Source organism: Pseudophryne corroboree, chromosome 2 (genome assembly GCF_028390025.1).
Source record: "Pseudophryne corroboree isolate aPseCor3 chromosome 2, aPseCor3.hap2, whole genome shotgun sequence".
NCBI lineage: Eukaryota > Metazoa > Chordata > Amphibia > Anura > Myobatrachidae > Pseudophryne > Pseudophryne corroboree.
In genome coordinates, this window is record NC_086445.1 from 754,738,738 (window position 1) to 754,759,810 (window position 21,073).

At 45.4% G+C, this 21,073-nt stretch overlaps 1 protein-coding gene across 1 annotated transcript in view; it reads left to right on the plus strand.

Moving 5' to 3' along the window:
* The window catches only part of SYCP1 (synaptonemal complex protein 1), a 1,049,791-nt gene that overhangs the window by 968,185 nt on the left and 60,533 nt on the right, over positions 1–21,073 (plus strand). Inside the window, exons 26-27 of the mRNA XM_063955446.1 lie at positions 2,711–2,827; positions 16,530–16,640. Coding sequence (XP_063811516.1) covers positions 2,711–2,827; positions 16,530–16,640 — 228 coding nt within the window. The remainder of the gene's footprint in view (positions 1–2,710; positions 2,828–16,529; positions 16,641–21,073) is intronic.

A 21,073-nucleotide genomic window follows, 5' to 3' on the forward strand; every position in this document is an offset into this window, starting at 1 on the left:
GCCGGAGAGTGGAGCCTTCATCCAGAAGTATTTCAGCTCCTAGTGGGGCCTACCAGATGTAGACCTAATGGCGTCTCGACACAATCACAAGGGGCCGGTTTTCGGAGCATGGACAAGGGATCCTCAAGCGGCATTCATGGATGCACTGGCAATTCCGTGGAACTTTTAGCTGCCGTATGTGTTCCCTCCGGTGTCACTCCTGCCCAGGGTAATAAGGAAGTTCAAGCAAGAAGGAGGAATCCTACTTCTGATCGCTCCAGCGTGGCCCAGACCGCATTGGTTCTCAGACCTACAGGGTCTCTCGTTAGAGCGTCCTCTTCTGCTTCCGCAATGCCCAGACCTCCTCGTTCAGGGCCCTTGTGTATACCAGGATTTGGCCCAGCTGGCTTTGATGGCGTGGCTCTTGAAGTTTCAGTTCTGCTTCAGTTCTGAGGGCCAAAGGATTTTCTGAGGCGGTCATTCAAACTATGGTGAAGGCCCGTAAGCCGGCTTCTGCTCGGATTTATTATAGGGTCTGTAATTACTTACTTTGCTTGGTGAGCGTCTAACAATCATGACATTTACAAGTTTAGTACAGCCAAACTTTTGTCTTTCCTGCAACAAGGCCTGGACTTGGGCCTTCGTCTGGCCTCCCTCAAGGTTCATATTTCTGCCTTGTCGGTATGGTTTCAGAGAAAAATTGTGACTCTCCGTTTGAACCTCTTGAATCTGCGGACCTTAAGTGTCTTACTCTTAAGATCTTGTTTCTGCTGGCTATTGCCTCTGCTAGACAGGTTTCAGACTTGGGTACCTTATCCTGTCGGTCACCCTTTCTGATTTTTCTCCTGACCGGGCGGTTCTTAGGACGCGCCCTGGTTATCTACCTAAGGTGGTGTCTTCTTTCCACCTTAACCACGAGATTGTGGTTCCAGCCTTTATCTCTCCTGAAATGTCCTCCAAAGAGCGGTCTTTGGATGTGATACAGGCTCTCCATATCTGTGTGAAGAGGACGGCCTCCATTAGGAAGTCTGATTCTCTCTTTGTACTTTTTGGTTTTCACAAACTTGGCTGGCCTGCGAATAACCAGACCCTAGCCAGATGGATTAGAATGGTGATTGCACAAGCTTATGTACAGGCTGGTCTTCCAGCTCCTGCTACCATCAAAGGCCATTCTACTTGGCCTGTTGAACCTTCTTGGGTAGCCCGCCGTGGTGCGACCCCTGAACAATTGTGCAAGGCGGCTCTGTGGTCCCCAGTGAACACGTTCATAAGGTTCTATGCCTTTGATACTTCCTGGTTAACAAAACTGAGCTCCAGTGCCTGGAGGCGGGGATATAGAGGAGGCGGCGCTATGCATCCTGGGAACAGTCAAAGCTTTTAGCCTGTTGGTGCCTCGGATCAAGATCCTACTCTACACCCCGATGTTATTCCCTGTAGAACCCAGTGTACCTCGCAGAAAGAGATTTAACAAAGGTATGTTCTTACCATAGATCTCCTTTTACATCTATTCAACTTTACTAACTTCACTTCATCAAAAACTCTAAATCACGTGTAGCTCCCCATTGTTTGCACCTTATCAAGTTGTGTGGTGGTTAGCTTATTTATCATTGTATTTAAGATATACTAATTTGTAAAGGGATTGTATTTTAAATGCAATAATGGATTTTCACATCATTTGATGTTCTTGATAATCCTAGGGAAAAAACTTTTGTAAATGATCAATTTTATGTTCTATACTTCTTGCATTCTTCTGAATTTTGTTTACTTATAATATATGAACTGAAATCTGAGCTGAGATATTCTTAATATGGGCATCTTTCTTATATTTCTTATACATTGCTGTTAGAGTTAGATTTGCAGCTTATGTGAAATCAGATTGTTTTCTAGGTAGCCCCTTCTCATAGTCACTGCCCCGGAGACTGCTCCGTGCAGCTGATTTTTCCTGCAGATCTTATGTTAACCTTAGCCAAAAATCTAAGGAGACCTGGATATATCATTGAACACCCGCAAGGACTGAGGCCCCGAAAGGAGCCCCTCCATGCAATGTACAGAATGTGTAGAATGATTAGCGGGCCTCATGCACATGTGCTGTCCACTGACCACATATGCATGGAGACCAATGCCACACTCTGCTGGCTAAATTTGAGATCTGTAGCCCATGCAATGGCTTTTGCCATCTTCAAAATGGCATTAACTACGGAGGCCAATCTCAGGAATGGTTTGCATTCCTGAGTTCGGTAAATCTGACAGCAGCTTGGTAAATCTGACAATCCCCTATGGGGGTAATGGCTGCTTTCACAAATGGAGAGCTTGCAACAGATATCGGAGATATCTGCTGCGGTCCCTCTGTGATACTAAATATTTGCAGTTTCTTCCCTGAAAACTGGTGTTTTGGGGGAATAAGCTGCAAATTTTTAATGATCAATGGTCCCCAAAGTGCATTGAGGAGATTGTGGCATGTGGTCTCAGACTCACACACATACATCTCCAGCAAAATATGGAGAGCTTTGTTGATTTGTCGGTTCTAGTTTACAGGACTCAGTGGTATGTTTTAATATGATTATAAAATGCTTATGATATACTGTAGGAATGTGGCTACAGTGTTTGTGGAAAATATGACTCACATATTCTTTAAACACGGTATTTCTAGTTTGTTAAGATCAGTAATGGAAGTTTGCAAAATGATGACATCACACTAAGCTGTTAGTAAACTATTTTCTTGTGTGTAAAGGTAAATGGATTGCTTATCCAGATTGAAAATGCTGCAGTACAACATGAAGCAGTGGTCAGCACCAAAGAAATGGAGATTGCAGATGCAAAGACAAAAGAAGAAAAACTGCATGGAGAAGTACGATACTGTTTATTACAAATAAATAATATGTTAGAATGTATAAAATAAATGTTGCTTGCATATGTGAGTTTACAATTTGTTATTGCTTATATAAGCACAGCTAAATGAAAATGCTATCATATGGGGGGCATGACCTGGCTACTCAGGAGAGAGGAAACTGAAACCTATGGCTCCTGCCTGGCACCCCTAAAAACCTCTCCTTACTTCCCACGAGTGACCATCTCCATTCATATTCATTGCTCCCAGCACTAGTGTATTGCGGGCAGCTTCGGGTGCGGAGCCGGGAGAGGTCTCATACATCTCTGTGGGTTGCAGGCGGCTGCCACGCTACACACCAGTGTCTGGAGTTTGGCGTCTGCCGGAAGAGGCTCCCACCCACCCCAGACCCTGTATATTGCTGCTCCGGTCCTTCTCTACTTGCTGCCCTGATCTCCGGCTCGGTGATGGCTACAGCAGTGTGCCTCTAGTGGGCGGCGGCCATCCAATCTGACAACTGAGCTCGGGGGATGTCTGGGATGTGGACGCGGCTGAAAGCCCAGTGCTGCTGGCAGCCAGAGGGGTGGGTGACCTAGCTCACTGTTGCTAACTCTGGAGTCTAGGTAATGGCTTTCTGGGGTGCCTTATTTGGAGGTTGGTGAGGGATCTTTGCAGCCTGTCTCTCCCTCCTCGCCTGCTGTCCCCGCGGCCTGAGGCTATAGGGAGCTTCACAGCCACATAGGTGTGGATTACACCAGTGCACAGAGGCTTATACAACTCCCGCCCAGCAGAGCTAGCTGGCTCTTTTCTCCCATAAGCTCCATCATGCCCAGGGAAGCTGTATGATGCTCCAGGGCCACATGTCTCTCCGATGATCACTCTCTCACCCCCATTGCTCCCTCTAGATATGTTAATTTGATGTGACTTCACTTTTCCACCCTGCACCTACTATTAGCTACTTTATCTCAGCTTCATTGCAACACCTACTTGCCAACTGACATGCTGCCTAAGCATCAGCAGGAAATGGCTGGGGTTCCCCCAGTGAGCTTTTTCAAGAACTCATCTCTTTTACAAGGTGCTAAAGGCGTTACTTCTACAGACAAAAACCAAAAGGTGCTGTCTGCCTTGAGAACCCTGTTCGAGCCTATCACTCTGTCTCCTGCTCTTACCGTTGCTATGTGTGATGATGCACCACTGATGATCGGCTCTATGATTCATTTGCTTGCATCCTTTAAGGCAGATAATTCCCGGGAATTGAAGTCCGCCCTTCAAAGCTGCCAACAATTTATCGATGCCATAGGCCAACGCACTGACCACCTGGAAAATAAATTTGAGGAAGTTGTTACATCTCATAATAACCTAATCTCCCTCAATGAAGATCTCCAGACGGAAGTCGCTGAACTTCACAGCAAGGGGGTCATTCCGAGTTGATCGCTCGCTAGCTACTTTTTGCTGTGATCAGATAGTCGCCGCCTATGGGGAAGTGTATTTTCACTTTGCAAGTGTGCGAATGCTTCTGCAGTTGACGGCACAAAAAAGTTTGTTGCAGTTTCTGAGTAGCTCTGGACTTACTCATCCGCTGCGATCACTTAATACTTTTTCGTCCCGGAATTGACGTCAGACACCCTCCCTGCAAACGCTTTGACACGCCTGCGTTTTTCCAAACACTCCCAGAAAACAGTCATTTGACACCCATAAACGCCCTCTTTCTGTCAATCACCTTGCGATCAGCTGTGCGAATGGATTCTTCGTTAAATCCATCGCACAGCAACGATCCTCTTTGTAGCCATACGACGCGCCTGCGCATGTGCAGTTTTGCCGAGTTTTAACCTGATCGCAGCGCAGCAAAATGTTGCTAGCGAGCAATCAACTCAACATGACCCCCCAAGATCGGAGACTTAGAGGACAGGTCGTGCTGGAACAATGTCAAAGTTTGAGGCATTTCGGAAACAGGTATCAGATTCAGAATTGAAGGGCTTTGTCACAGATATCTTCATGAATCTGCTTCTGTCCGTTATAATCATGGATTTCTTATTGGATCATATCCATTTGCTGCCTAAAGCCAAAAACACCCCGACAGGCGCTCCTCGAGACACTCTAATGAAGTTCCACTATTACCATGTCAAAGAAATGGTGCTGCATGCGGCCAGACCATCGGATACTTCCGATGCTGCCCTGGGTGACCTCCAGATATTTGTTTACCTCTCCGTTGCAACGCTGGCTCTCCATAGATCCTTTTACCTGGTCACGGAAGCCCTAAGGAAAGCCCGTATACCCTACTGCTGGGGCTTCCCTACCAAATTGCTCATCAGGCAGAACAACTCTATGAGTGTAGTCACCTCGCCGGCGGCTGGCACACAATTTATAGTTCCGTGGAACTTGGAAGGCATTTCTACTATAGCGCCTGGCAGCTCCAAGATTGCACAGGATTGGTGCACCATGGACCGTTCTACTTGAGAATAACACATTATTTCTTCTTATTGATTAACATGTCTAGCCTATAACATTATATGTCTACTGGTTTGTTTTTGCGGTGCCTTGTTATAATGCTTGGTAAGGTGTATAGTTCACTGTGCAAATTGCTCTTCAGAATACTTGCCACTATTAACCCTAGAGGCTGTGCACCTCTCCAACTAGTTAACGTAGCTATAATCCAGTGATTTTCTACTCTTATAACCTAGTCAAGTGAAGTTTTGTACATTCTTCTGTTTCTCCCCCCTTGGCCTCTTCAGTGTGTTATACCGTTAAGCCATTTAGGATGGTCTTGTCTGATTTCTCGCAGCAAGATATAGTAGATTTTATTGAGATGTAATTAATTTTGATCACTACGTTCAAGGTGCAGCTCATCATGGAGTGATGGGGTGGCCGCTACTTTTGTAGCACCCATGTGTTGTCCTGTTTTGTTTTTCTGTCTTTTCTTTCTCTCCTTCTTGTCTCTTTTCACATTTATCGGATCTATGCCAAGCTCTATATAGACAGACAGGTTCATACAGTTTCTTTTGCTTCATGTTTTATATTTTCCATTGCCTGGTACACACTATGCGATGTCTCACCTATGTGATTCTAAATATTCAATGTTATCTCTTTTGCCTCTCATGATACACAAATTTACATTTACATCGATGTAATGCTTTGTGGCCCGTGTTACTTTATAGCCTTCATTTTGTAATACCAAATGGTTAATATAGTCACCTTGAGTGTCAAAGGTTTAAATTCGCTTAACAAGCGTAGGCTTGCATTGTGCTACTTTGCTAAAATCAAAGCCCATATAGTCGCTCTCAAAGAGACAAAAGAAGATTTTAATGTGGTGCCAGATTCCCATTTAGCTCCTCTACTCATCGCTCCTAAAGGCTCTTTCTGGCAGTGACCACTCTCACACATTCAGCCGCATTATGGCCGAATATGACCTCTAAGATATTTGGAGGGCAAGGAATCTTAATTGTACAGATTACTCCTTTTACTCCCCGGTCTACGGATACTTTTCTAGAATTGATCTGGCCATCTCGGATAAATGGACACTCCAGCAGGTGAGGCTTCTATTCTGCCAGTCTCATGGTCTGACCACTCTGCTTGTGTCTCCGGTGGGATTTAAACTCCCTAAAGATTCCCCCTAGGTCCTGGTGCGTTGGCGAGTACCTTCTATCTGATTTGTAGGCTAGGACCGCCATCTTCCAGTCACTGACTGCGTATTTTGAAACAAATGACCCACCCGATACATCCTTGTTTAATATTTGGTGTCCCTCAAAAGCAGTGGAGAGAGGTTCTATCACTCAAATGGCTGCACAACATCGTAAAAAACTATATAACCATCAGAAAGATGTTGAGGCTCGCTTAGTAGATTTGGACCGTAAAGTTAAATCCTCTCCCTCTAATGAGACAGTGTATATAGAGCTCCTCAAAACTACGGAGACGTGGAATGTGCTGACACTGAGGGAAGTTCACCAAAACCTTTTTAAACTTAAACAGTAATTTTATGTCCGGGAAGACAGACTGGGCAGAATGCTAGCCAGGAAATTTGGGGGGGAAATTGGCGAGGGAACGGGTGAACTTTCTGAAGGACGTTAATCTTCCCTCCCTAGACCCAGTAAGTCTTCAGACTCTAGATCGTCCTTGGGCACCTAAAGAAATTAAGAAGGTCTTTGCATGCCTCCAAGAAGATAAAGAGCCCGGTCCTGATTGATTCACTGGCAACTTTTATAAATGTTTTAGCGATGTCCTGGTTCCTGTTCTAGCTCCTGTTTTAACTGAAAAACTGGAGGCCCGGGATATTAGCATTCCCTAAACCGGGTAAAAACCCATTGATTATGACTAATTATCGCCCAATCGCCCTTTTAAACTCCGATGTAAAAATTTATGCCAAACTTATAGCAAATAGGCTTAATCCACTTCTCCCATCCCATATCAATCAGAACCAGGTGGGGTTTGTTCAAGGCAGACAGTCCCCTGATAATACTAGGAGGATTAGTAACATCCTAGATGCCTTCTCCTCATCGACCGCTCCACTTTTGCTACTTTCGCTAGATGCAGAGAAGGCATTTGACAGGCTACACTGGGGATACCTACAAGCTGTCTTGCATAAGTTTGGAATAGTGGGAAGAGCCTTGTCCTCCATTACTGCCCTTTACTCCAACCCGTCAGCTAGAATCTTTGTTAACGGTATGCTATTATCTACCTTTAAAATTATGAATGGTACTCGCCAAGGCTGCCCTTTATCACCTCTAGTTTTTGTTCTAGCAATAGAACCACTGGCCGAATCCATTTGAATTAACCCCGATATATGTGGACCTGTTTTGTATGGCCGTCCATATAAAGTGTGCCTTTTTGCCGTCAATGTTCTGCTTACTATCACTGACCCGACTCCCTCTCTTCTGGGGTTGCATATGGTATTAGAAGAATATTCCTCCGTTTCTTTCTATAAACTGAATAGCTCTAAAACGGAGGCCCTCCCAATTAATTTACCCCCTCATCTACTGGACACGTTAAAAGCAAATTATGATTATGCCTGGCAGCATAGAAGCCTAAAGTACTTGGGTATTCAGATCACCCCGACAGTCTCTGACCTTGTTTCTTGCAATTTTCCTCCCTTACTGAACAAACTCACCCTTATGACAAACGACTGGATGATGCAAAACATGTCTTGGATGGGCCGTATTGCGGCATTGAAAATGATCCTACTCCCCCAAATTGTTATACCTGTTCAGAACTATTCCTATTCTGTTGCCCAAACCCCTGCTGGCCAAATTTCACGCTGAATTTATAAAATATGTATGGAAAGGTAAAAAACCCTAGACTAGCTTGAAGAACATTGTCTCTTCCAAAATCAGAAGGAGGTCTAGCTTTCCCTGATCTGCAACTATACCAGGTAGCTTGTATCTTATCCCCATTAGGTGCATAGTATACGTCAGACAATCCTAAGACATGGTACTTACAGGAACGGAGCATTCTCTCCTCTTTTCCCATAGCCAACATTTTATGGCTACCCACAACAGAGGGATTGAATATCACTATGCGCTCAACTGTGGTTCAATCTACTCATAAAGCTTGGCTGGTTCTGCTGTCCAGGATACCAGAGATATCACTTGCTTCTTTGGAACTCTCCTTAACAGGCTTAGGGTGCTTAATATCAGATCTCTCACTTGACTCCTGGACTTTCCAAGGATCATAGACTTGAGAGGGTGAACGGAGGCAGCATCTTAATGTCATTCACTCATACACTCATATTCAATCTAAATTCTCTCTTCCCACCAGAGATTTTGATTAATTTCTCCAGTTGAGGCACTGGCTTTACAGTGTACCGCAATCTCCCTATAAAGTGATATCGATTCCTCAGTACATTCATAATTTGATAACCAGAGTGGATACTACAGGCAACAGCTCCCGATGGTATTCGCTCCTGAATTGCCCCCAAAAACCCACAAAACTTGCATATCAAGTTAAATGGGATTCCGACCTAGCATGCTTATTGCCGGAGTACGAATGGCACGTTATTAATCACACGTGCTTTCACCTGTTCAAATGCATGTCACACATTGAGCAATTCTATAAGTTTCTACACCGACAATATCTGACCCTTGCTCTATTATATACTATATGGCCTACTACATCTAATAGGTGCTGGCGGAATTGTGGCAATGTGGGAACGCTTATGCACAGTTTTTTCTCCTGTCCCACAATTGTTAATCTCTGGACTCTGGTATTTACCATCATATCTAAAATTGTGGGAAGTCCGGTTACTCCACAACCAAAGCTAGCGATATTTCTCTAACGTCCTAGAGGATGCTGGGACTCCGTAAGGACCATGGGGAATAGACGGGCTCCGCAGGAGACATGGGCACTTTAAGAAAGACTTTAGACTCTAGGTGTGCACTGGCTCCTCCCTCTATGCCCCTCCTCCAGACCTCAGTTTTTAGACTGTGCCCAGAAGAGATGGGTGCACTGCAGGGAGCTCTCCTGAGTTTCCTGCTAAGAAAGCATATTTGCTAGGTTTTTTTCTTATTTTCAGGGAGCACTGCTGGCAACAGACTCCCTGCATCGAGGGACTGAGGAGAGAGGAGCAGACCTACTTAAATGATAGGCTCTGCTTCTCGGCTACTGGACACCATTAGCTCCAGAGGGAGTGGAACACAGGTTCGTCCTGGGCGTTCATCCCAGAGCCGCGCCGCCGTTCTCTTCACAGAGCCGGAAGAAAAAAAGAAAGAAGACTCTGAGGCAGCAGAAGCCTTTCGGGTGCTTCACTGAGGTAACGCACAGCACTGCAGCTGTGCGCCATTGCTCCCATACACCTCACACACTCGTGTCACTGTAAGGGTGCAGGGCGCAGGGGGGGCGCCCTGGGCAGCAATGAAAGTTTGAGCGGGATAGAAGCCCGCCGCCGAGGGGGCGAGGCTTCTCCCTCAGCCCTCACCAGCGCCATTTTCTCTCCACAGCACCGCTGAGAGGAAGCTCCCCGGACTCTCCCCTGCTTGACACACGGTTTTTAAAGTAGAGGGGGGGGCACATAATTGGCTATTATACATTACAGCAGCGCTACTGGGTAAACATTCTGTGTTTTTCTCCGGGGTCATATAGCGCTGGGGTGTGTGCTGGGATACTCTTTCTCTGTCTCTCCAAAGGTCCTAAAGGGGAACCTGTCTTCAGAAAAGAGTTTCCTTGTGTGTGTGGAGTGTGTCGGTACGCGTGTGTCAACATGTTTGATGATAAAGGCTCGCCTAAGGAGGAGGGGGAGTGCATGAATGTCAGGTCACCGTCGGCAACTCCGACACCGGACTGGATGGATATGTGGAATGTCTTGAATGCTAATGTAAATTTATTGCATAGGAGATTAGACAAGACTGAGGCTAGGGATCAGTCAGGTAGTCAGACCATGCCTGTCCCAGTGGCAGCGGGACCTTCTGGGTCTCAGAAACGCACATTATCCCAGATCACTGACACAGATACCGACACGGATTCAGATTCCAGTGTCGACTATGAGGATGCAAAATTACAGCCAAAAGTGGCTAAAGGTATTTGTTACATGATCATTGCTATTAAAGAGGTTTTGCATATTACTGAGGAACCCCCTGTCCCTGACACGAGGGTACACATGTATAAAGAGAAAAAGCCTGAGATCACCTTTCCGTCCTCATTTGAGCTAAGCAAATTGTGCGAAAAGGCTTGGGAATCTTCAGACAGGAGACTACAAGTTCCCAAAAGGATTCTTATGGCGTATCCCTTCCCACAAAAGGACAGGATGCGATGGGAATCTTCGCCTAAAGTAGACAAGGCGTTGACACGCTTATCCAAGAAGGTGGCACTGCCTTCCCAGGATACTGCTACCCTCAAGGATCCTGCAGATCGTAAGCAGGAAGTTACCATGAAGTACATTTACACACATTCTGGTACTATTGTTAGGCCGGCTATGGCATCGGCCTGGGTTTGTAGTGCTGTCGCAGCATGGACAGATTCCTTGTCTACGGAGATTGAGACCCTAGATAAGGATACCATTCTAATGACCCTAGAGCATATCAAGGATGCTGCGTTATATATGAGGGATGCTCAAAGAGACATTTGTTTACTAAGCTCCAGAATAAATGCTATGTCTATTTCTGCTAGGCGACTCCTGTGGACCCGACAGTGGATGGGGGTTGCCGACTCAAAGCGGCATATGGAGTCGTTGCCTTACAAGGGGGAGGAGTTGTTTGGAGAAGGCCTCTCGGACCTTGTCTCTACTGCTACGGCTGGTAAATCGAATTTTTTACCTTATGTTCCCCCACAACATACTAAGAAGGCACCTCATTCCAAAATGCAGTCCTTTCGTTCAAATAAAAGCAAAAAGGTACGGGGATCGTCCTTTCTTGCCAGAGGTAAAGGCAAGGGAAAAAAGCTGCACACAGCTAGTTCCCAGGAGCAGAAGTCCTCCCCTACGTCGGCAAAATCCACCGCATGACACTGGGGCTTCCCTGGGGGGGTCAGCTCAAGTGGGGGCACATCTTTGATTTTTCAGCCACGTCTGGGTTCACTCACAGGTGGATCCCTGGGCAATAGAGATTGTTTCTCAGGGATACAGGCTGGAATTCGAAGAGATGCCTCCTCACCAGTTTTTCAAATCGGCTCTGCCAGCTTCTCCGTCAGAAAGGGAGTTAGTGTTAACTGCAATTCCAAAATTGTATCTGCAACAGGTGATAGTCAAGGTTCCTCTTCTCCAGCAAGGAAAGGGGTATTACTCAACCCTGTTTGCGGTTCCGAAACCGGACGGTTCGGTCAGACCCATTTTGAATCTGAAATCCCTGAACCTGTACTTGAAAAAGTACATGTTCAAGATGGAATCGCTCAGAGCGGTCATCGCCAGCCTGGAGAGGGGGGATTGGATGGTTTTCCTGGACATAAAGGATGCTTACCTTCATCTTCCGATTTTTCTTCCTTACCAGGCGTTCCTGAGATTTACGGTACAAGACTGTCATTACCAATTTCAGACGTTGCCGTTTGGGCTTTCCACGGCCCCGAGAATTTTCACCAAGGTAATGGCGGAAATGATGGTGCTCCTGTGCAAGCAGGGTGTCACAATTATCCCATACTTGGACGATCTCCTCATAAAGGCGAGATCTCGAGAGAAGTTACTGGACAGCGTGTCACTGTCTGTGAGGACGTTGCAACAGCACGGCTGGATTCTCAATATTCCGAAGTGCCAGCTGGTTCCTACAACGCGTCTGACCTTTTTGGGCCTGATTCTGGACACAGAACAGAAAAAGGTTTTTCTTCCGATGGAAAAGGCTCAGGAGCTCATAACTCTGGTCAGGAACCTATTACAGCCAAAAAAAGGTTTCAGTGCTTCATTGCACACTTGTCCTGGGGAAGATGGTGGCATCGTACGAGGCCATCCCCTTTGGCAGGGTCCATGCGAGGACTTTTCAATGGGACCTACTGGACAAATGGTCCGGGTCTCATTTACAAATGCATCAAAGGATCACCATGTCTCCCAGAGCCAGGATATCTCTCCTGTGGTGGCTGCACAGTGCTCACCTCCTTGAAGGCCGCAGGTTCGGCATTCAGGACTGGATCCTGGTGACCATGGACGCAAGCCTCCGAGGTTGGGGAGCAGTCACACTGGGAAGAAATTTCCATGGTCTCTGATCAACTCTAGAGACTTGTCTCCACATCATCGTCCTGGAGTTGAGGGCCATATACAACGGCCTACATCAAGCGGAGGCATTACTTCGGGACAAACCGGTTCTGATTCATTCGGACAATGTCACAGCAGTGGCTCATGTAAACCGCCAAGGCGGCACAAGGAGCAGAGTGGCCATGGCAGAAGCAACCAGGATTCTTCGCTGGGCGGAGAATCATGTAAGCGCACTGTCGGCAGTGTTCATCCCGGGAGAGTGGGGACTTCATCACGAAGTCTTCACACAGATCGCGGGTGGGTGGGGACTGCCTCAGATAGACATGATGGCGTCCCGTCTCAACAAAAAGCTAAAGCGATATTGCGCCAGGTCAAGAGACCCTCAGGCGGTAGCTGTAGATGCTCTGGTGACACCATGGGTGTTCAGATCGGTCTATGTGTTCCCTCCTTTGCCTCTCATACCCAAGGTGTTGAGAATAATACGGCAAAGAAGAGTGAGAACAATCCTCATTGTTCCAGATTGGCCACGAAGGACTTGGTATCCGGATCTTCAAGAGTTTCTCACAGAAGATCCGTGGCCTCTTCCTCTAAGGCAGGAACTGCTGCAACAGGGGCCCTGTCTGTTCCCAGACTTACCGCGGCTGCGTTTGACGGCATGGCGGTTGAACGCCAGATCCTAGCGGAAAAAGGTATATCGGAGGAGGTGATTCCTACCCTGATTAAGGCTAGGAAGGACGTGACATCGAAACTTTATCACCGCATATGGCGAAAATATGTTTCTTGGTGTGAGGCCAGGACTGCTCCTACGGGGGAGTTCCATTTGGGCCGTTTACTTCACTTCCTTCAAACAGGAGTGAATTTGGGCCTAAAATTAGGATCCATAAAGGTTCAAATTTCGGCCTTGTCCATTTTCTTTCAAAAAGAATTGGCTTCGCTTCCTGAAGTACAGACATTTGTGAAGGGAGTGCTGCATATTCAGCCTCCTTTTATACCTCCGGTGGCGCCTTGGGATCTTAACGTGGTATTAAGTTTCCTCAAGTCACCTTGGTTTGAACCATTCAAAACAGTGGAGTTTAAATATCTCACTTGGAAGGTGGTCATGTTGTTGGCCTTAGCTTCAGCAAGGCGTGTTTCGGAATTAGCGGCTTTGTCATATAAAAGTCCCTATCTGGTTTTTCACGTGGATAGGGCAGAATTGAGAACTCGTCCTCAATTCCTGCCTAAAGTGGTCTCATCTTTTCATATGAACCAACCTATTGTCGTGCCTGTGGCTACGCGAGACTTGGAGGATTCCGAGTCACTTGATGTGGTCAGGGCTTTGAAGATTTATGTGGCCAGAACAGCTAGGGTCAGGAAGACAGAGGCGCTGTTTATCCTGTATGCAGCCAATAAGGTTGGCGCACCTGCTTCAAAGCAGACTATTGCTCGCTGGATCTGTAACACGATTCAGCAAGCACATTCTTCGGCAGGATTGCCATTGCCAAAATCGGTTAAGGCCCATTCCACTAGGAAGGTGGGCTCTTCTTGGGCGGCTGCCCAAGGGGTCTCGGCATTACAGTTGTGCCGAGCAGTTACTTGGTCGGGATCAAACACCTTTGCAAGGTTCTATAAGTTTGATACCCTAGCTGAGGAGGACCTCCTGTTTTCTCAATCGGTGCTGCAGAGTCATCCGCACTCTCCCGCCCGTTTGGGAGCTTTGGTATAATCCCCATGGTCCTTACGGAGTCCTAGCATCCTCTAGGACGTTAGAGAAAATACGATTTTACACTTACCGGTAAATCTATTTCTCGTAGTCCGTAGAGGATGCTGGGCGCCCGTCCCAAGTGCGGACTTCTTCTGCAAGACTTGTATATAGTTATTGCTTACATAAGGGTTATATTATAGTTCATCGGTTTGGACCGAGACTATGTTGTTTGTTCATACTGTTAACTGGGTAGTTTATCACAAGTTATACGGTGTGATTGGTGTGGCTGGTATGAATCTTGCCCTTGGATTAACAAAAATCCTTTCCTCGTACTGTCCATCTCCTCTGGGCACAGTTTCTCTAACTGAGGTCTGGAGGAGGGGCATAGAGGGAGGAGCCAGTGCACACCCAGAGTCTAAAGTCTTTCTTAAAGTGCCCATGTCTCCTGCGGAGCCCGTCTATTCCCCATGGTCCTTACGAGTCCCAGCATCCTCTACGGACTACAAGAAATAGATTTACCGGTAAGTGTAAAATCTTATTTTCACTTGTTTCCATGCAAAATCCCCCCTGAGATTCGCTATGTCCTAGGCCATATACTTGTTTCCACAAAACTCCTCCTAGCGGAAAAATTGGTGCTCACCCACAGTTCCCACTATAACCGCTGTTGAAAGCGTAGTTCAGTCCCATTTTGAATTTGAAACTGCAGGCTCTTCTTTTTTATACCTGACAACTAACTTGAGGGCAAAATGGTCAGCTTGGAGCTAAACTCGCCTAACTACGAATCTACTCAGACTAAGGTTGATTTATTTGTGAGTCCTTGTTATTATAATTTAGTTGTGATTTTTGTTTTTGAATCAACCCATTGATGACTTGTGTCTCTCTTCTCTAAGCCAGGTCTCAATATGATTTTGTGTTATATCAATAATGGACTGGGCTCTGCTCTATATACCTTTGCATGTGTTGGTCTGTTTATCCAAATGGTTTATTTTCACTATGGACCGCCTTATTGCTACTATTACTATGATGGTTATTGTGTACATTCCCCCCCACTTTTGTACTATGTATATTTATTACCCCCTCACCACCCTTTTCCTCCTTTTGTACCCCACTCCCCACCTTCCCATTTTTGAAGCTTCAATAAAAATGTAATTGAGAAAATGCTATCATATTTATAAAATAAATGTTTGTTGGATTGAGATTTTCATATTTTCCCATACAATGAGGTATGTAATTGCCTCAGATTTTGTAAAACTGCCACGATTCCAGCGATTTTCCTGCAAGTTCAAGTTGCTGTATGTTATAGATTACAAATAGACACAAAGGGGCTGTTTCTGGTCGGAAGCAGTGAAGAGGTCAAACAGAGTAGAGTGATGTTTTTGTTCTGCAAGTGCGCATGAATCTTGATTTTATACATACAGAAACACAGTATAGATTGAGAAACATGATAGCAGAATTGTACTCAGTATGTACGCATATAGTATAAATGACTTCTGCTGCCTCAAGGCTTCTCCCATCTTTTGTCCCATTCTGGGTGGTGGTTTGTATAAGTTGTTTTGCATGAGTGGCCACTGCTGTCCTAGGGATGCTTCTCCAGCTTTTTCTTCTGTATTTTCCTGCTTCTTTTGGCATTGCATCCTTTATCTTCTCTTTTATTCTATCTACCTTTGCCATTGAGCTGCCAACCACGGCCCTTGCATTAAATTATATAAGCTGGTACGAGGATGCGCAGACCTGTTTGGAGCCAGAACTGCCTCCACAGCAGGGCCATTTTCAAATCTCTGTGTCAGTTTCACCTGATTAGTGAAACTTGAATATCGGACTCAAGCTTTCCCTGATTTGGAAGTGGCAATCAGTCGGTGCTAGTACAATATATTGCAACCCCTGGCACCCTGTTACATTGGGTCAAATGATAAATGAGCGAGAGTAGGGGGTGTTAGAGTAAGGCATGTTGAGGGTAATAGAGTAGGAGGCTGGGATCGGCATAGATGGTTCAGGAGTTCTGGTGGTTACTGGAATGTATTGTGAGTTTGGGTCAGGGAGAAAGGGTGAAGTGTATATATATATGGATACAATATATACGTGAATAAAGCACTCTGAGATATATATGTATGTACCCTTAGCTGCTCCAGTCAGCTAGTGTCTCAACCTCCTATTTACAAGTAATGCAAACACAAGTTGGTGCACTCTAGGGTACTATGATGGGAGTTTATGGAAAGTTCACATACTAGAGTGTTCTACGTTCTATGTCTATATACTAGATTGGCATTTAATGTGGAAAAATTATGGTATAGATGTCCATATAAATGTCCTTATTCAACGTCTCCTGCTGCATGGTTTATTGAGGCTAGATGTATGAGGACACATCTGTATGAGGACTGCTTATTATTCTATAGAATACTTTCTAAATGTTATTATACAGTATGTGATGTTTCTATTTTTAGGTGGAAAGATTAAAGTTTGCATCTGAAGAAGCAATAAAGCTACAAAAAGAAACTGATATAAGATGTCAACACAAGATAGCAGAAATGGTGGCCTTGATGGAAAAACATAAGGTAACTAAAAACATAAAGATGTGAATTCATACATTTTTAATGATTCTCGACACCTGTATTTTGACCTGAATTGTACATTAAAATTAAAGCATACATTTATTGCTGATTTAAAAAATGTAAAAGGTACAAAGCTTAATTGCAATGTACAGCAAGCAACACATACTGTATGCCATTCTAGAGAATAATTATTTATACAACTGTGTCCCTCCTTTCCTGGGTCATAAATGCTTTAGGCTTTTGTGACATTCATGTCATGTAATTACTCAACTTAATAAAACTTAATATTTTTTGCTCACCACAATAATCTATCTTCTGTCGGCACATATCACATTAGAATAGCTAATGTTGTAGACCTTAAACAGTAGAAATGCTTGCAAATGCTTACAAAACTGACCAGTAACTCTTCAAAAATAAATCTAAAATTGTAAGTATCTGAGGCACTGCTGCCTCTGGTGCACTGTAATCACTTACTGTCACTTGTGGAACTTCCTTATTCCTGCACCTGATGTTGCCTGGTGTCTGTTCACATATAGGTGTGGCCCGGTTGTGTGGAGAATTTAAAAGGGTAGTCACATGACAGTTGCTCTGAGCAGAGTATTAGGCTCACTATCTGTTCTTGAGCATTCCCGTATCTTGTATCCTGTTCTGATACTGTGTATCTGACCAGACCTGTTCTTGACATTTCTCTTGTTGTTATTGGTTCTGATTTTGCTCAGTTTGGTTCTGACCAAGCTAGCCTTGTTGTTTCTTCTGGTGATCTCCATAAGGGATGCAGTTAATTTACCATCTGTCGGGATCCCGGTGGTCAGGAGACTGACACTGGAATCCCAACAGCTGGTAAAATGCTGCCGGTCGGATTACTGACCAAAGCCCCTAGTTCCCACTCAGGTGCTGGTCCACGCCACCTCCCGAGGGGGTATATAATAGTGTGTCGAGCAAAGCTCGCCACCGGGCCCGAAACGTGGCAAGCACAGCAAGCCCATGAGGGGACTCACTGCGCTCGCCACCGGGATTCCAGCTGTCGGGATTCCAGCATCAGTCTCCTGATCGCCAGTATTACATAACGGACCCCTCCATAGCTAGTCTGCAAATGTATTAGTCATGACTTGCCGAATAGCACTGTAAAAGTCTGTCATCGTAATGTAAGCCAGCAGGCTTGTTATGCGAACTGACTAGTAGAGGAGCCCAAGCCTCCTTTTGGGGGTCCCTGGAGAAGATTATTTTTATATTCTGTGTCTCTTCTACAGCTAGCACATATTCATGATGACATAAGTGAATACTCTAGACACAGTCTCATTTATGACAATATACTCTAGCCAAGGATTAGGTTGATAATCCCTTCTTTTAGGATTTAAGCAGCATCTATTTGGCAGTGTGGAAAAGCATGAAGTCAGTAAGGACAAGATAGTTAAATTTCTTTAAAGTCTCTTTTGGTGTATAGCTATACTGCAAGGCACATTGGACAAGCTAGCTCCTCCTGTTGCTTCTGCACAGACTATTGCAGTTACTGCTGCACAATCTCATATTTGGATCCTTCTTCTGTCTAAAAATGATGGCAAGGCCTATAGAAAAATCCTTTACCAATGTGTGATATAGTTTGAACTAGTACCTGGGAGCTTTCCTTACACAGAATGCAAAGGTCGCTCACATTATTTTCTCACTTTCTGGTCAAGCCTGTTATCTACTGTAGGTTTTTCAGCTCTGTACTTTTATTTCCTAGAGACCTTATTTAATTTTATTAATTTATAAAATTTAAATTTATTAACCCATGGAGGTCTGGATTTGGAGTCACACTCAAAATTAAAGTGGAAAAACACACTACAGGCTGATCCAACTTTGATGTAAGTCCTTAAAACAAGTCAAAATGAGGCTCAGTAGTGTGTGTGGCCTCCATGTGCCTGTATGACCTCCCTACAACGCCTGGGCATGCTCCTGATGAGGTGGCGGATGGTCTCCTGAGGGATCTCCTCCCAGACCTGGACTAAAGCATCCGCCAACTCCTGGACAGTCTGTGGTGCAACGTGGCGTTGGTGGATGGAGCGAGACATAATGTCCCAGATGTGCTCAGTTGGATTCAGGTCTGGGGAACGGGCGGGCCAGTCCATAGCATCAATGCCTTCGTCTTGCAGGAACTGCTGACACACTCCAGCCACATGAGGTCTAGCATTGTCTTGCATTAGGAGGAACCCAGGGCCAACCGCTCCAGCATATGGTCTCACAAGCGGTCTGAGGATCTCATCTCAGTACCTAATGGCAGTCAGGCTACCTCTGGCGAGCACATGGAGGGCTGTGCGGCCCCCAAAGAAATGCCACCCCACACCATTACTGACCCACTGCCAAACCGGTCATGCTGGAGGATGTTGTAGGCAGCAGAACGTTCTCCTTGGCGTCTCCAGACTCTGTCACGTCTGTCACAAAGTGCTCAGTGAGAACCTGCTTTCATCTGTGAAGAGCACAGGGTGCCAGTGGCGAGTTTGCCAATCTTGGTGTTCTCTGGCAAATGCCAAACGTCCTGCACGGTGTTGGGCTGTAAGCACAACCCCCACCTGTGAACGTCGGGCCCTCGTACCACCCTCATGGAGTCTGTTTATGAACATTTGAGTAGACACATGCACATTTGTGGCTTGCTGGAGGTCATTTTGCAGGGCTCTGGCAGTGCTCCTCCTGTTCCTCCTTGCACAAAGGTGGAGGTAGCGGTCCTGCTGCTGGGTTGTTGCCCTCCTACGGCCTCCTCCACGTCTCCTGATGTACTGGCCTGTCTCCTGGTAGCGCCTCCATGCTCTGGACACTACGCTGACAGACACAGCAAACCTTCTTGCCACAGCTTGCATTGATGTGCCATCCTGGATGAGCTGCACTACCTGAGCCACTTGTGTGGGTTGTAGACTCCGTCTCATGCTACCACTAGAGTGAAAGCACCGCCAGCTTTCAAAAGTGACCAAAACATCAGCCAGAAAGCATAGGAGCTGAGAAGTGGTCTGTGGTCACCACCTGCAGAACAACTCCTTTATTGGGGGTGTCTTGCTAATTGCCTATAATTTCCACCTGTTGTCTACTCTATTTGCACAACAGCATGTGAAATTGATTGCCAATCAGTGTTGCTTCCTAAGTGGACAGTTTGATTTCACAGACGTGTGATTGACTTGGAGTTACATTGTGTTGTTTAAGTGTTCCCTTTATTTTTTAGAGCAGTGTAATTAAGTAGTAGCCCTAGATACTGCCTTTTTGTTGAAGAACCCCAATATCAAGGCACAGTTTAATCGACAGAGGCCATTAAAGGCTTTTGCATCCTTAGAAAGGCTTTTATCTCTACACCTCTGAATGTTTGCACATTGTTTGCTTGGTCCATTACCTCCTCCAATGCCAGACAAGCCCTGTACCCACATGTCCATTGACTTTATAACAAATCTACTTTCTAGCAAAGGATTCAAACAATGTCCTGTTTATCTGACCCAGCCTGTTCCTGACTTTCCTTCTGCCTGCTTTCTATTTATCTGATTCTACTCTGTTTGATTATAACCTTGCTTATTGTGATGTTTTCTCTAGTGATCTGTTTATTGGCCAATCCCTTCATAGCAGGTCACATCTGGAGGCATCAAATAGTACCTAATTACAATCCTCCTTGCAGGGGCCATGGTGAAGGCAGGGGCTCGTTAGACTGCTATTGCCAAACCAAATCCAGTTCGACATAAGTGATTCCACTAAAAACAGCATGTATTGTTAGAAAGTACATAATTCACATCAAGCTGACTGTATAAGAGGTATGGCCCTCTTTCCGAGTTGTTCGCTCGCAAGCTGCTTTTAGCAGCATTGCACACGCTAAGCCGCCGCCTACTGGGAGTGAATCTTAGCTTAGCAAAATTGCGAACGAAAGATTCTCAAAATTGCGTATAGAAATTTCTAAGCAGTTTCTGAGTAGCTCGACACTTACTCTGCCACTGTGATCAGTTCAGTCAGTTTCGTTCCTGGTTTGATGTCACAAACACACCCAGCGTTCGCCCAGACACTCCCCCGTTTCTTCAGCCACTCCCACGTTTTTCCCAGAAACTGCAGCGTTTTTTCACACACTCCCATAAAACGGCCAGTTTCCGCCCAGAAACACCCACTTCCTGTCAATCACACAACGATCACCAGAACGAAGAAAAAACCTCGTAATGCCATGAGTAAAATACCAAACTTCTTAGCAAATTTACTTGGCGCAGCCGCAGTGCGAACATTGCGCATGCGCAGTTTGCGGAAAATCGCTGCGATGCGATGAAAAAGAATGAGCGAACAACTCGGAATGAGGGCCCATATCGGGTTTTGAATCTGGGAATGTCATATTTTCAATTAATTTAAATATTGGGCACTTCATTTTTGTTTAGAAGCAAAAAAATGAGGATTCCACACATACAAATGACATAAAGTAGGCAAAATTATCAAATAAAATAATG